Genomic DNA, 15,340 nt, shown 5'->3' with positions numbered 1-15,340 from the left:
CCTTCCTCCCAGGAAACAAATCGTTCTAGGGCTAGGGTGCAGTGACCCTCATTGTGGAGAGGCAGGAACACAACCTGGAGACTGTTGACAAAGGGTTAAGCATCACAGACAGCATGAGTAGAAGTGAAAAACAGAACTGATCCAAAACATATAACGTATACTCCAAAATAAGCCAGGCTCGCCCCACTTAATGGGATCACTGCAGACACGCCAAATTCTACAGCTAGTCAATTGTATACATATGGTAAAACTTTTCATACCATTCAACGTTCGCTGCCATATGATTTTAATTACATACAGATTGGGTAGCTGGAAGAAAGCACTGGAATTAGATAGAATAAAGTTAAACACAAGCCCTTTTGTAAGTGGCCCTGGTTTAGGTTAGGATGTATGCAAATGCCCGTGGAGGACAGAAGAGGAATGTGTGGCTTGGGGGAGCCTCTGAGGATGGGTATGACTCATCTCCAATCTGGGGACCCGGTTGTTTATCTGGAAAGGGAGCGTTTACAGACACAGGGATTATTCTCCTTTTGAAGTTGAAATTTATGCTGATCCTTGCACCTTGTTACATTCTTCCTGCCCAACTACAGGGTTTTCTCTCCAAGACGAAATTGCTCTCCGGGCACACACCGCCTTGAATTTTTTGAAAGGCTGTGGGTTTCAGAGATGCCAGATTGGTAGATTGGAAACTCCCTCCCACCCCCAGACTTTATTAGTCCCTGCTCCTTGTTTCTCTGGAGCTGATTTTACGTAATGAATTTAAAAAGCAAGGCTGTTTACTTCATTTAAGAGCAGGAATGGAAAGCCAATTTTGCTTCGGATGGGCCTCGGCTGGGCGGAGGGGAAGCCACTGCTCTGAAATGTGCTTTCCTCAGACTTGAACGGCATTTCTTTGGTTTTCTCCATAACTTACCATGATGGCTTTTACTTACTGAACATCTTTTGGGTAAGCCACTGTGAATCCCAGTTTTCTCTTTTCTGAGATGAAGATCCTGACTTAGTGACTCCGACCTGGCCGATGCGAGGCCCTGCAGGCAGAGGCAGCCTGACAGCCCCATGCCCCAGCCCCTGGAGGAGCAGAGACAGAGCTGGGCTAGTAAGGAGGAGAAGGTCAGGTCTCTGAATCCTGTCTTAGGAGCACGTCAGATCTTTCAAGGAAGGAGCAGGTTCCTAACCCGTCCTTTGCCAGTGAGATAGGGGTCCCAGCGAGTGCACAGCTCAAGGAGCAGGCAGAGGCTGCACCCAGCATGTAAGGTTCTTCACCCCCTTTCCATGGGAAGGCAACTGAGCAGACGGGGAGCTTTCACAGTCATGCAGCGATGAGCTGAGGAATCCCAGCTTTTGGGCAAGAAACCATACCTCCCACTGCCCCTCGGGCTGGGGCAAGCACCAGGGATGACGCTTCTGCCCAAACCTCCCGCCCCAGCCCTGCCCTCCAGGCTGATCTCAAGGGCAAACGTCTCCTTCCATGTTTGCCCACCTCTCTTTGTATTTGTAAATATTTATGTGCGGACACTGTTCTACAAACATACACACTCCAGTCTGTCTTTCAGTTGCTTGGGCTTTGGTCCATTCATTTTTCTTGAAGAAGTCACCAGTTTTAGCCTCGAGGGAGTTGCGTTCCACGCCCCCCACCCACCCGCACCCCCGGAATAAACGTCTGTGGATTGAAATGGATGACAAATTAATTTCACTTCGTTGAAATGGATTTTTTAAATGGACTCTTTAATAATATATTCAGGTATATAAAAATGACATCTATCAGTCATGCAAGTTAGTTTCTCCATCTTTAGGAAGGAAAGAAGGAAGTCATTTGTACTTAATTTCAGGTATGATTCCTCATTTCTTCTTTCATATTTATTATGCCAGTTGCCTTAACATAATGGCCTCGGGCAAAGGGAACCACTTCTAGAAACCATGGAACCCAGATTCTTAGTTACTGACCTCAAGAAGCAAGAGATCCTGGAGTTAGTGGCCAGGGATCTTTTGCTGTGCAGGGAAGCCCAATGAACCCACTCTGGTGTCCCTGCCTGGTGCTTCCCCCCACCTCTGCCACACTGAGGGCCTGGGCTGGGCTCAGCCACCCCGAGACATCGTCCACCACACTGAGGAGTAAACAGGCTTACAGGAGTGAAACAGGGGCTGAGGCAGGACCAACTGAGCTCCTGCTTTGGATGGGAAGTGGCTCCAGCCCTGGGGGCCCGGTTTTCCCTTGCTGAAATGGACCCTTCTGCATTGTGGGCCAAGTCGTAGGAGAGGAGCTGAGAAGTCACAGCTCCTTCTTAAAATAGAGGGGCTGCCTTCAGTGTAGCAGAGAGCAGAGACAATAAAACAAACACATGATTGCAGTGCAGTGTAAGAATTTGCTAGAGTATAAGTCAAAAACAAGCAGCCCTAAAAAACAAGCAAATACTTATGGCCAGGAACATCGCTGGATATGAGATTAGCACGGCAGCTTGGGGCCGCACTGCACTCACGGTGGTCGGTTACAATTGCTTATTTACATGTTGGTCTCTCCCGCCAAACTATTTACACCCTGAGGTCTGGGAATGGGTCTTACTACTTTTCTTCAGTTCTTCTGAGTCCCCTGTGTGTATGTGTGTGTGTGTGTGTTTAAGCCATCTTTATTTGTAACTTTGTTTTCCAACTTTGTTGAGATGTAATTGATACATAACATCCTGTAAGTTTAAGATGTGTTGCTTTGAGACCTTTGTATATTGCAAAATGATCACCACTGTGACACTAGTAACATCTCCATCCCACTGAGCTGTTTAGAGGACCAAATGGATTTCCACTGAACGAATGCATGATTGGATGTTGGTTGCTATTGGAAGTCATTGTAACCCCAACTGATGAGCTGATTGGACTTTTGACTGGTCAGGTACTATAGAGACTTGTTTAGACTTCATCTCCTGGGGAATATAGAGCCCGTGAATGTTCTAAAGCAGAGGAGTGACCTTAACCTATCTGTGATTGAGGAAGAAATCATTGCTATAATGTGACAGACTGATTTGCAAGAGACTGGAAGTTGGAAGGCCAGTTGAAAAACTACTGTAATGGTCTGGAGGAGATACCAGAAGGCTTGAGAGGGTAGAGACTTGAGAGAGATTTATAAGGTAGAATTAGAATCCAGCTCCAATTTGGGTGACCAGTGGAATGGGAAGGAGGGAAAAATCAATGATCCCAGTGAACTCAGGTGAAACAGTCTGACTTTCAAGTAGATTTATAATTCAAAGATTAAAAAAGAGAAAGAACCTCACACTTAGGCTCTAACCATAATTAGCTTAGTATTGTTGGTTTAGAATAATGAAACTTAGTGTATAAGAGTTGATAAACAAATAGGATGTACATGGGTATGTGACAGAAGGAACAGATTTATATGGCATAAGAAATATAAATATTACTCTTATAGTACCCATAATATGCAAATGTACAAGTAAAGACTATATTCTGATGCTATAAGAATAATCAGGGCTGCCATATGTAGTCTCACAGGTTGCACACTGCACAACTCTAGGGGACATTAGTAATAGGAACAGACCACCGTGTAAAGCTATTGTATATCCCTCTTATGCTTCAGAACAACATACTCATAGATGGTTGCTTTGAACAACAAATAAATAAGCTGTCTAAGATGGGAATTTGATAGACTTTCCCTTCCATGGCCAGGTCATTAGTATTGGATGTGTGGTAGGTAGGTGGGGGAGGGTGTCTTTTCATATCGAAAATGAGAGAAGTTTTTCTCCTTTTATGGGACTTGAGGGATTATGCTCTTATACTGCATTTGGACAGCAATGGGAGAATTCAGCTTCTTTTTATTTTTTATTTATTTATTTGACAGAGAGAGATCACAAGTAGGCAGAGAGGCAGGCAGAGACAGAGAGAGAGAGAGGAGGAAGCAGGCTCCCCGCTGAGCAGAGAGCCCGATGCGGGACTCGATCCCAGGACCCTGAGATCATGACCTGAGCCGAAGGCAGCGGCTTAACCCACTGAGCCACCCAGGCGCCCGAGAATTCAGCTTCTTGTTGGTGTTTACGTTTTATGGCGTCACAGTGTGTAGTGTGTCCTGTGCCTTGGTGCTCCGCATTTCCGCGTATTGTTCAAAGTGAGTAATGTGGAGTGACACGTGGACTTAGCCATTGAGGGGAGGAATTCATAGAAGCCGACAAAGAAAAGATAATCCCCCCTATTCTTTCCCAACAATTATATATTACTTAAAATTTGTGTGGATTTGGCTCACATGCTTCTGGGGAAATCGCTTCAAAATGTGACCACGGACCAGAATGTAGGTTTGGCTCGGTCCCAGCTGTGGCCTGGCATGGCTGGGGCATCTAAGCCATCACAGCACTGCTCAGTGGTCTGCAACTCCGTTGGCAGATGAGGGAGGTTTGGCAGAATGTGTCAGAGAGGACCATCTTCCCTGATGTCCAACTGCCAAGGGCCGATGGAGGAGATGGGAGCCTCGTGAATTTCCCAGCAGCCCAGGTGGCTTGGCATTGTGGACGGGGTCCAGATTCTCAGGCCCTTGGGAGCCAGTTGCCATACTGGGGTCTGGAATGGGGCCTGGGCATGGCGCAGATAGAGCGCAAAGCATCGTGCTTCTCCACGCTTAACTCATCCAGTGGAAACATGTCAGGCTGCTTCCTCCAGGGCCCTGCATTTATTTTAAAGAATGTTAGAAGGGAAGTATATCACTTGCCATCTTCCTCCCTCTTTGGGCGTGTTTATTGTGATTGGAAATCATTCTAGTCCGCATGGCCATGCCTTTCCCCCACCCTTTGGGCCCCTCTGTTGAACAGCCCTCTGTGCAAATAAACAGAGAGGGCAAAGCATTTTATTCAGCCACAGAAACAGGAGCGGAGTTAGACTCCGGAGAACTAGAATCGCATAACCACGGCTTGCGTCCTCTGCAACGTGCTTGCTTTTCCTGTCCGTGGACCCAGGCCAGGAGGTACCGCAGAGGCCTTTGCCGTGCTGGCTGGGAGCCCAGACCCAGGTATTCTGCTGTAAATGGGACTGCCGGCCCTGGTTTGTTGTTCCGTAGAATTTGCCTGGGGTTTATCTTGACCATGCCTACTGAGAAAGGAAATTCTGAGCTGCTCCGAACTTGATTAAAACCTAAAAGGGAACATATGCTTTCATTTTCTCTCTGTCCTACCAGACCTGAGAACAACAAGTAATTGATCAATGTATTGTTAGTTCCAAATTTTAAAACAAATACTTTATTTATGAAAATTCCTTTGGTCTAGAAAGAAAAAAAATAAATAAACAAAAACAAAAAACCCTGCCAATACAGAAAGCCCCACAGATCAAGTGCGTGGGTTTATGAATTACGGTAAGGGTACACCAACCAAGTCCAGGAATAGAACTTTGCTACTACCCTGCAAGTCCCTTCCGGGTGTTCCACCCCGATCACAGGCCCCCTCCTCTCCTACAAGTAATTCTTCAGCTGAACTTCTATGGTAATATTTCCTTGGGTTTAGCTTTTTTTTTTTTTTTTTTAAGATTTTATTTATTTATTTGACAGAGAGGTACAGAGAGAGCACAAGTAGGTAGAGGCAGAGGGAGAAGCAGGCTCTCCGCTGGGCAGGGAGCCTGATGTGGGGCCCGATCCCAGGATGCTGGGATCATGACCTGAGCTGAAGGCAGCTGCTTAACCAACTGAGCCACCCAGGTGCCCCTGGGTTTAACTTTTAATAGTTTTACCACCCAAATGTACATCTCTAGATTAGGAAGTTTAATCTCACACATTTAAAACCATTGAATATATCTTTTACTACTTTTTGAAAGTGCAGGTACTTCCTCCACCCCCATAAAACTTATCTGCTGAATAATCTTTAAGTAGAACTTAACATATTTAAGTTAAATTATACCAGCAGCACACCCACTTTAGTTACCTTTCTTGTGTGAGATATTATTTTGAGACTTTCCCCCCAAACACAAGGTTGTGACACCTGATGTTAGTTAAAACATGGCAAAACCAAAAACAAATCAAAACAAAATTTAAAACGCTGAGGAGCCAAAAAACTTGTGAATCTCGACTTAGCAACAGAAAAGATGAATTTGTCTTGCTGATGTTCAGGGAGAGCTTTTCATTCTATGATACCGTTGATTCTGTGATGTGTGTGATTATGATATATAATTGTTACACTGCATATGACCATCTCTATTCTGGACAAAGAATAGAAAACAGCTCCTGGCTGTGTATGAAAAAGCAGACAAACAACCAAGATCATGAGTGAGGTTAGAAGTTAAGATGCAAGAACTCTGGGGGCACCTGGGTGGCTCAGTGGGTTAAGGCCTCTGCCTTTGGCTCAGGTCGTGATCTTGGGGTCTTGGGATCAAGCCCCGTGTCGGGCTCTCTGTTCAGCAGGGAGCTTGCTTCCCCCCTCTCTCTGCCTGCCTCTCTGCCAACTTGTGATCTTTGTCAAAATAAATAAATAAAATCTTAAAAAAAAAAAAAGATGCAAGGACTCTGCTGTCACAGGGGGTCTGACTTTTATTCTGATTCTGTGTGATGCCAGACAAATCCCTCTACTTCTCTATCTGTACAGTGAAGGTCATTGTTACTAATCAAAGTCGATCTGTACTTCTCTTAACGAGGAACAATTATTTATTAAACTTTCTGCCTTTTTATTGTTAACCCTTGAAAATGTTAGTGACACCTGAGTCCTTGGTTTAAAACTAAAGATGTATGAAAAACAACATACTCGGAAAACATCAAATACAATGTTACTTACTTGTGGGCGCTAACGCTTTTAACTTTTTACGTGGCAGTAATTTATTGGCATTGATAATAACTAAAAAGGGTTAGGACTTACAGAATACCATGTAGTTCATGAAGCACTTTGATATCAACTATTTAATTTGTTTTTAATAGAATAAATATTCATACCCTAATTATTTATTCTGCTTTCAACATATGCTAGTATTCTTTCTTTAACCATCACCTATAGCAAAGGGGGTGCTTAGGAAAGACCTTATTTTTTGTATGGTTCTGTCACACATGATAGGTGAGGAAACAAAAACATAGACATCTAGTTGTTAGTTTTCTATATATTTTGGGGGGCTACTTATTTTCTGTAGTACCCAGTTCTTGTTGTAAGTCTGGGAGCATCTGGGGAGCTCAGTTGGTAGAGAATGTGACTCTTTGATCTCAGGGTTGTAAGTTTGAGCCCCACATTGGGTAGAGAGATTATTTAAAAAAAAAAAAAAAAACTTTGTCATCTTTATTATCACAAGTCTGTACAAGGGAAATGTGGATTAAATAATATACATAATAATTAATCTTGACATCAAGCCATGTCATTGCTTATTAAATGATAAATATGCAAAAACCAAATCACCAAAATAAATAATGGATTTGACTGCTCCCTGAGCTACTTTTTTAAAAATTAACATATAATATATTATTTGTTTCCAGGGTACAGGTCTGTGATTCATCAGTCTTACACAATTCAGAGCACTCACCATAGCACATACCCTCCCCAGTGTCCATCACCCCACCCCATCCCTCCCATTCTCCTCCCTCCAGCAACCCTCAGCTTGTTTCTGGAGATTAAGAGTCTCTTATGGTTTGTCTCCCTCTCTGGTTTCATCTTGTTTCATTTACTCCTCCCTTCCCCTATGACCCTCTGTCTTGTTTCTCAAATTCCTCATGTCAGTGAGATCATATAATTGTCTTTCTCTGATTGACTTATTTCACTCAGCAGAATAATTTCTAGTTCCACCCATATCATTGCAAATGGCAAGATTTCTTTTTTGATGGCTGCATAGTATTCCATCGTGTGTGTGTGTGTGTGAGACATCTTCTTTATCCATTCATCTGTTGATGGAGATCTAAGCTCTTTCCATAGTTTGGCTATTGTGGACATTGCTGCTATAAACATTCGGGTGCACGTGCCCCTTCAGATCACTGCATTTGTATCTTTAGGGTAAATACCCAGTAGTGTGATCACTGGGTTGTAGGGTAGCCCCTGAGCTATGTCTTGTTGCAGTCACTTAATTCCCATGTCGGAGAGCCTCACATAGGAAGATCTTTAATTCTCTTGACCTGAATCCTCACTCAGAACCTGATGAAGGTATCTCTGCATGGCAGTCTAGTGGATTGCCACTGATCCTCAAACAATAACGTGGTATCTAGAATATCTGAAGGTATTAAAAGAATAGAAAACTTAATGATTTGATCCTGATAAGGGAGATTGCAGTAACCTGGCATCCCAAAGGGGGCGCTGCTCTTGAGCGTAAGATCATAAAAAGGGCCTCACCTCCAACTTCGCATCTCCTTCCAGACTCCAGGGGCTCTCTCTCGCTCACTCTCCACAGTGGGATGATGGGAATTCATTCCAGACCTAGCTGGTGCTGGTGGACCTTCCAGCAGCTCGCACACATCTAGCAATCAGGGCTAGATATGGGTTCCATCTTCTTGAGGATTAATTACCTCTTCTTGAGCCTGGCTGCATTGTGCAAACACAGAACTAATATTGTGCCCTCTCTTGGCCACTGAGGTACCCACCCTCTTTCCAGTGTTGCAGAAGAGACCCCTACCTCTAGTCCTGGAAGCTTCATACCAGTCCTTACCGAGCATGTCCTAATGCTGTGCATTTTTAGGTTTGGACATCCCATCCTTAAAAGAACTTCACTCTTAGGAGAAGTTCTCCCTCTGGAGAGGGAGGTGCTAATAGTTCTACCCACCGACAGGACACTCGCTGACTCCTCTTTGCCCTCACCATATCATATTGCATGAACTTCTCATAGAGCACTTGTCACTTTGTTCTGTCACTGGAGAGCTTTCACACTTTTTCTCACCATGACCCACAGAAGGAAATCTATCTTACACTGCAAACCAGTGCACACAGACATATACACAATCGATACAGATACACGACGTCCATCTGTGGAAGTTTCCTTACCTCGTACGTGTTGACATTCCTTACTCTGTGCCCTGCTCTTCTACTTTACTTATTTGTTCATTCATTTGTTTTTCTTTATGCTGATAAAGACCCACTTCATTAATTTCATGATCATGTAACAAGTCTCAAGCTCTTGTTTGAACAACACAATGCTAGTTAGTGCACCTGACTCCGTCTCCCCCATCCCTGTTAGACAGTGACTTCACTGCAGGCAGGAAACAATGTAGGTCTATATCTCCTTTGTATCCTTTGGTGCCTGGCATGGAGCAGATGCTCAGGGAAATATTTGCTGGGGGGAGGAACTCAGCCTGAGTCTTTATACCTTGCCTGGCAATTTTAAGAACCGAGTGAGATATGTATTTCAGGGAGGAAACACAGGGCTTAGCTCCAACAGATGCTCAACTAACATATGTTTCTTTAGGATTTTTAGACTAGCTGCCCCTTTAATTCACTGTCTGACTGTGCTGCAGTTTTTTGGGGGTGTGTTGGTGTGTGTGTGTTGGTGTGCGTGTATGTGTGTGTGTGTGTGTGTGTGTGTTTTAAAGGTAATGAGGGTTTGAAGTCTATTAGCCTAAGGCCTCAGCCAGCCGAAGTACTTTAAGCTTTTCTGAGTTGCCATGGAGCCAGGGACAAAGTGCCCTCCAGGAACAGGTTGAAACTATGGGAAGGTCACAGGGGAGAGTGCTTTTTGTCCTACCCTGGCCTGGGACTCATTTCTCCACGAAAAGTAAAGACTTGAGCTTATTAGAATTTCTAAAATGAAAATTACTTCCACATTTTAAAAAGTTTATAAAGTAAGTTTAAACTTAACATGAACATGGAAGGCTTTGTGACTCAAAAGTCTTTATGAGAGTTCTCACTTCAGAGGTACTAAATTCTATCGTCGCAGAAAGACACTGGTTGGTGAACGTCTGATTCCAGTAGTAACTGGGGGCAGGGCAGCCTCTGCAGGTTTCATTTCTTCATCTATGAAAAGGAGAATCTCACCCGTCCTCGAAATTCTGTGATCCCAAACACGAACCTTGGAGTCCTTCATTTTATGCTCCCGGGAATGCATTGGCCATTGAGGAGATAACAAACAGTCCAATGGAAACCTATTGCCTTTGCAGAGTCTGAATCAAGTACGGTGCCTGAACCCCTTCCTCTAACAGTTTCTTGCTACTCTCATGTAGAAGCTCTTAACCAGTGTTTCACTGGCCTGAGGGCCAACGAGTCAGGTTGTTAAGTGATATCAAGCCTCAAAAATCAAGCTTTTGCATAAATCGTCACAGTAATTTGTTTTGGAACCGTACTTCATCTTGCCCACGAAATGTGAGCATTTGATTTCATGTGGTGGGAATTTATAATTCACATGCAGGTGATTTAACGAACCAACTTGTTTCTTTCCAGGACAGAGTGGCTCAGAGGATCATGGAGCTTCTAAGCCTAGCAGAATATGGAGTCTCTCCCCTCTGGCTGTCTGGATTAAATTTAAGAAGGTCAGTAGCGAATTCCATTGGCCACCAGCTCCTAAGTGCAAGCTGCCCTGAAGTTAGCCTGGTGATAGGGAACATCTGACCTGCTTTGGCATTAAATTTACAATGTTTTCAGATGTCTAGGAAAAGTCAAATGCTTGGTGTGGAGAGGGTATCAGAAGCTTCTTGCGTGCTCTCTCTAGGCTTTGCCCTCTACAGAGATTCTGATGGAGAAGAAAATCAGAAAGCTAAGCTCTCCCCTCCCCCCACCCAAGTGTTAGAAAGGACTCCCTTTGTTGTTTTCAAAATGAGCATGGATTGAGCTTCCATACAATTCAGGGGCTGTCACATGGGTGCTGGTGTAGAGAGCAAAAGAAGGTGACGTCAGCAGTGGCCTTCTCCTAGCTCATTTCTCCCGGGCTCATCTGGCCCATTGCGTTGACATTCTGATCAGTTTCCGTGGCCTGCTCTACCTTCCCTGTAAAACAGATGCTTGTCCCACCATGGCCCTCCCCTGAGAATGGCCCTGAGTGGCTCCCATCTCCCTCAAGATTAAACTCAGCTTCCCAACCTGACTTTCAAGGCTCTGTGACCCAGTCCCCCCCCCCCCCCCCAGCCTCATCGCTCACATCCCTTTCTCACCCTGGGACCCGTCATGCGTTGGGTCCCTCCGTGTCTTTGCTCTTACCCATCTTTATCTGGCGTGATCTCCAGACCCTTCTTCCCCCAACCTCGCAAGATGCCCTCATGTGACAGTGCCTCTGGGCAGCCTTTCTGGAACCCACCATTCCAGGCTGCTGCCTCCCATGTATGCCCGAAGGCTTTGCACATACCTCCGTCTTACACTCACCACATCGCAGCCATGTTTCCCTTTTACTTTTCTCGCCCTCCTGCAGGACTGGGCGCTTTTCTAGTCTAGGACTCCCTTACTCTTGAGGTGGTAGAACATAGTGGTCAAGGGCACAGTCCCTGGAGCCTCACTACCCAGGATCTCAGTTCTATTGCTTCTGACTGGGTTAGACCACCTCCCACCTTACTTCCCTTCTCTATAAAATGAGGGTCACAAAATTTCGTACATCACAGGGTTTGTGTATGTTGAGAGCAATAAGGTGTATGAAGTACCAGAGAGAGTAGCAGGTAGTGGGACGAGCCGTGTACGTTCTATTACTAGTGCTCACTAAGGACTAAATTCAATGAACCTGGGTGTTTTCCCTTGAAGATAAGTGCCGGGCAAATACACCAGTGATTTGTAGGTAGTGGTTCTTTTCTGGAAAGTTTAGAACATTTGGCTGAAGAAAACTGAATGGAAGTAGAATATTTTGTGAAATGTTAGGGGTTTCCTCAGTTGCTCTTCATTAAACAGTAGGATCGCCAGGCTGGGAAGGCATCACCACTGCTTTGATTCGAGATGCTTGTAAGTGTATAGGCCCTTTAGAGGTCTCTGAAGTCAATTTTAGGTTCCTATAAAGCCTGTGTTTGTTTGTTCGGGCTGCTATAACAAAAATGCTTAAACTCAATGGCTTAGGAGCAATACACATTATTTCTCACAATTCTAGAGGCTGAGAAGTCCCAGGTCATGGCCGCACAGATTTGGTGTCTGGTGAGAGCCTGCTTCCTCGCAACTTTGCCTTCCCAGGGTTCCTCACGTGGTACAAGGGGCAGGCTAGCTCCCCAGGGTCTCTTTTGTAAGACCACTAATCCTAATCAGGAGGGCGCCACCCTCATAACCCAGTCACCTCCCAGTGGCTTCCCCTCCTAATACCTTGACTTTAGGATTTTAATATATGACTTTGGGGAGGGGAGACACAAACATTCAGACCAAAGCACCTCCCACTCCTATAGAAAAAACATAAGGGTCATTTAAAAAAAAAAAGATTTTATTTATTTATTTGACAGAGATCGCAAGCAGGCAGAGAGACTGGCAGAGAAGGGGAAGCAGACTCCCTGCTTCTCCAAGCAGAGAGCCCGATGTGGGGCTCGATCGTAAGGGTCATTTTTTTTTTTTTAAGATTTTATTTATTTATTTGACAGAGATCACAAGTAAGCAGAGAGGCAGGCAAAGAGAGGGAAGCAGGCTCCCCACTGAGCAGGAGCCTGATGCGGGGCTCGATCCCAGGGCCGCGGGATCATGACCTGAGCCAAAGGCAGAGGCTTTAACCGACTGAGCCAGCCAGGCACCCCCATAAGGGTCATTTTCGAGGTAGATTGAGAAGGGTGTGCCTCCTTATCACTATTTTGTGGAGCTACCCTTTGTCTGAATTTCTATTTTTGAATAAGTTCTTTTAACACGTATTGCTATTGAATTTTTTATATGAATATCAAAGTCAAATACTGAGCTAAAATGAAAATGGTCTTCTTGGAGATTAGCTCCCCTCCCCCCCCAAGTTCCTAAAAAAGGGCTGGTTTCAGGTAAGGTGAGATCGATAGTCAATTTTGCTCTCTTTCTGTGAAGTGCTCTAATTTAAGAGCACCCCTCAGCTGCTTGTGTGATCCTCACAGATTAATTTGAGGTGAAAACCTCTGTGAACTGAAGCTCTGGAATGACGATCTCACATCTAGAAAATTCCATTTCTGTGGAATTTTCCAGCTTGTGCTCATGGTCTGACATTCATGAGATTCTGTTGTGCTTGGATGAGAAGAAAAATTCTCCGTGACCTTGAAACTTTTGTTTTGGATGGTTCCTCCTTCTATGACTTCCTCATTGCCTTAATGGTTGCTCACAGATCCAAGATAAACCATTTTCCCATGCCCACTGAGGGACCGGAGCTTAACCGTTTGACATTCTCTGTTGTCACGGTGTTAGGACCAGCTTACTCATTTGCGCTGAAAAATTCTGGAAGGTAAACTGTTATGTGTATATTTTCACGTGTATCAAACTCACACTGGGCACACGCGCCTTTTGTTACCTCTTTGAACTCCTTGAGATTTCAAGGGTGCGCACGGAGGGGTAGATCCTGTCTTTGCGTTGGGCCGGTTCCCCATTCCAGCCCCGCCTGCTCACCTGAACGTCTGAGCCAGTGGAGAAGAAACAGACAAGGGCCACCCACCCTGCCCTATGGGCAGCCCTACCTGACAAACACACACACGTGCACACACACAAGCACACGTGTACACACTTGCCTGTAACTGTCTGCCGCCAAGCTTACACACATATACTCCAGGGTTTCTAAAAGCTTCTCTTCAAACATGCATGGGAGATCTGCGTGCGGCGTCCCAGGACGGAAGGAGATGGGCGAGAGGCACAGCCTGAGCAATCTCTGAGTTTCCCTCTTTCCTCTTTGCACGTCACCCTTCCATGCTTCCCTTCGCCAAGACGTATTTCTGCGAAACCTTCTCTCTCAAGGCTCCTGTCTCTCCTGTCACTGTCTTCTTTCCCTGGTAAGGCTCCAGCCCGAGGTATCCGTCATGGGGGTGCTGCTGAGATCTGTTTTTCTGGTGATTATCCTGAGCCATCCACACTCGGCCCCTCCCCCTTCTAACCAAGGCCATTGGCAAGTCCATTGAACCATCTGGGCAAGAGGTGGCTAAGGCCAGGACGGAGAGCCAGCCCTGAGCCCCATCGTCAGTTTGTTCTAACCAGTCGTGCTCCGACACCGGTAGTTCAGAAGGAGCCTCAGCCAGGGGCTGCCGCTGTAACAGCAGAGCTCACGCAGCTAGAACCTCATCACCTAACACTGAGTGGCCGGCGGAACCACTCTCTGAGGATATCTACAAGCCCCATGACCCTGCAGTCAGGTCAGGTTTTATTGGTCAAGTTCAGGCAAGTTGCTAGGCACAAAAACCATTATTGCAAGAAATCTGGGGACCCACCAGTGGGATTTGATTTTGAAGAATGCACAAAAAACACAGACAGAGAAGAGTAAATAAGCAGGAATAAACAAGACAAGAGATTTAAGGCAGCAGAAGCCTTAAGTGAGCATTGGCTTGCAAAGATGGAAAGGATGGTTAAAAGGACTTCCAAACTGTCTTTAGATGGAAGAGGCTGAGAATGGGGATCACAGAGGGGTTAAATGAGCAACAGGGTGGCTGGACTAGGAGATGGCTCTAGCACTGGCAATCAATGATTCTAGCAGACAGATGTCAATGTTCTCTATGAGGCCCACAAATGTCCAAGGATGTGAATGAGGAAGATAATTCTAGAGGCGGAAAGCTTGACTACTGAGGCATTATCAGTTATTATTGGTTTTCAGCTAAAATGTTTAATGCGGGTCCCGGAATTACTGAATTTATTCCCAAGACATGGTTTATTTTCTGGGAGAATCTGATTTGCTCAGGGTGCCCTGTTATTGGCTGATCACACTCTGTACTTAACGGCAGCTTTCATGTGTGGATCTCAAAGAATTTTATAAATATCATTTAGTTCTCACGTGTGACTTTGAATTCTTTTGCACACTCGTGAAATAGGTGGTAAATACTTTTCCACCCACTCAAAGTCAGAATACTGAAATGGATGGTCCTCTGGGTGTGTGAGTGCTGCTGGATGAGACCTGATACTGACACCCAACTGAACCCCAAGCTCTTCCCGCCATTTACGTCAGATCTTCCTCTGACATTAAACTCTCAAGTAGGATGTGAAGTCTGGGAGCTATTTCTAGATTTCTAATCAGTGTGTGGATTTAAGAATTGTGTTTCCCTTCTGGCTTTAACAAAATTGGAACTGCCTTGTATTCTGTCACATACACAAACTCACACATAAAACCAGAGCTGTCTGGAAGGTTCTGGGACAGGATGGAACACTTTGCTGTTGCCTGGCCAGCCCGACCTCCTATTCCTCTTCCCATCCCAGTACCACTGTTTCACTAGCCATGGGGAATGCCTCTGGGGTCCAAGATAAAGGGGGAAAGCTCCCACATTCCAACCTCCCACCCCACACACTTCTGACTCTGATACCGACATCTTCATGGCTGAAATCCAAACACTACTTGCTGCCTTAATTTCCTCTCCATTTGTCCCTTCTTAACCCCCTACCGTCCA

The 15,340-nt window shown here is 45.2% G+C and overlaps 1 protein-coding gene across 1 annotated transcript in view; it reads left to right on the top strand.

Moving 5' to 3' along the window:
- Nucleotides 1-15,340, top strand: part of LOC309865195 (uncharacterized protein) — a 102,615-nt gene that overhangs the window by 56,189 nt on the left and 31,086 nt on the right. The window contains exon 2 of the mRNA XM_082731390.1: nt 10,302-10,390. Within this exon, the coding sequence (XP_082587516.1) occupies nt 10,302-10,390 (89 nt within the window). The remainder of the gene's footprint in view (nt 1-10,301; nt 10,391-15,340) is intronic.

Source organism: Mustela nivalis (genome assembly GCF_964662115.1).
Source record: "Mustela nivalis genome assembly, chromosome: 5".
In the NCBI taxonomy this organism is placed as follows: Eukaryota; Metazoa; Chordata; class Mammalia; order Carnivora; family Mustelidae; genus Mustela; species Mustela nivalis.
The sequence above is the reverse complement of the archived record's forward strand: the minus strand, read 5'-3'. Positions and strand labels throughout refer to the sequence as shown.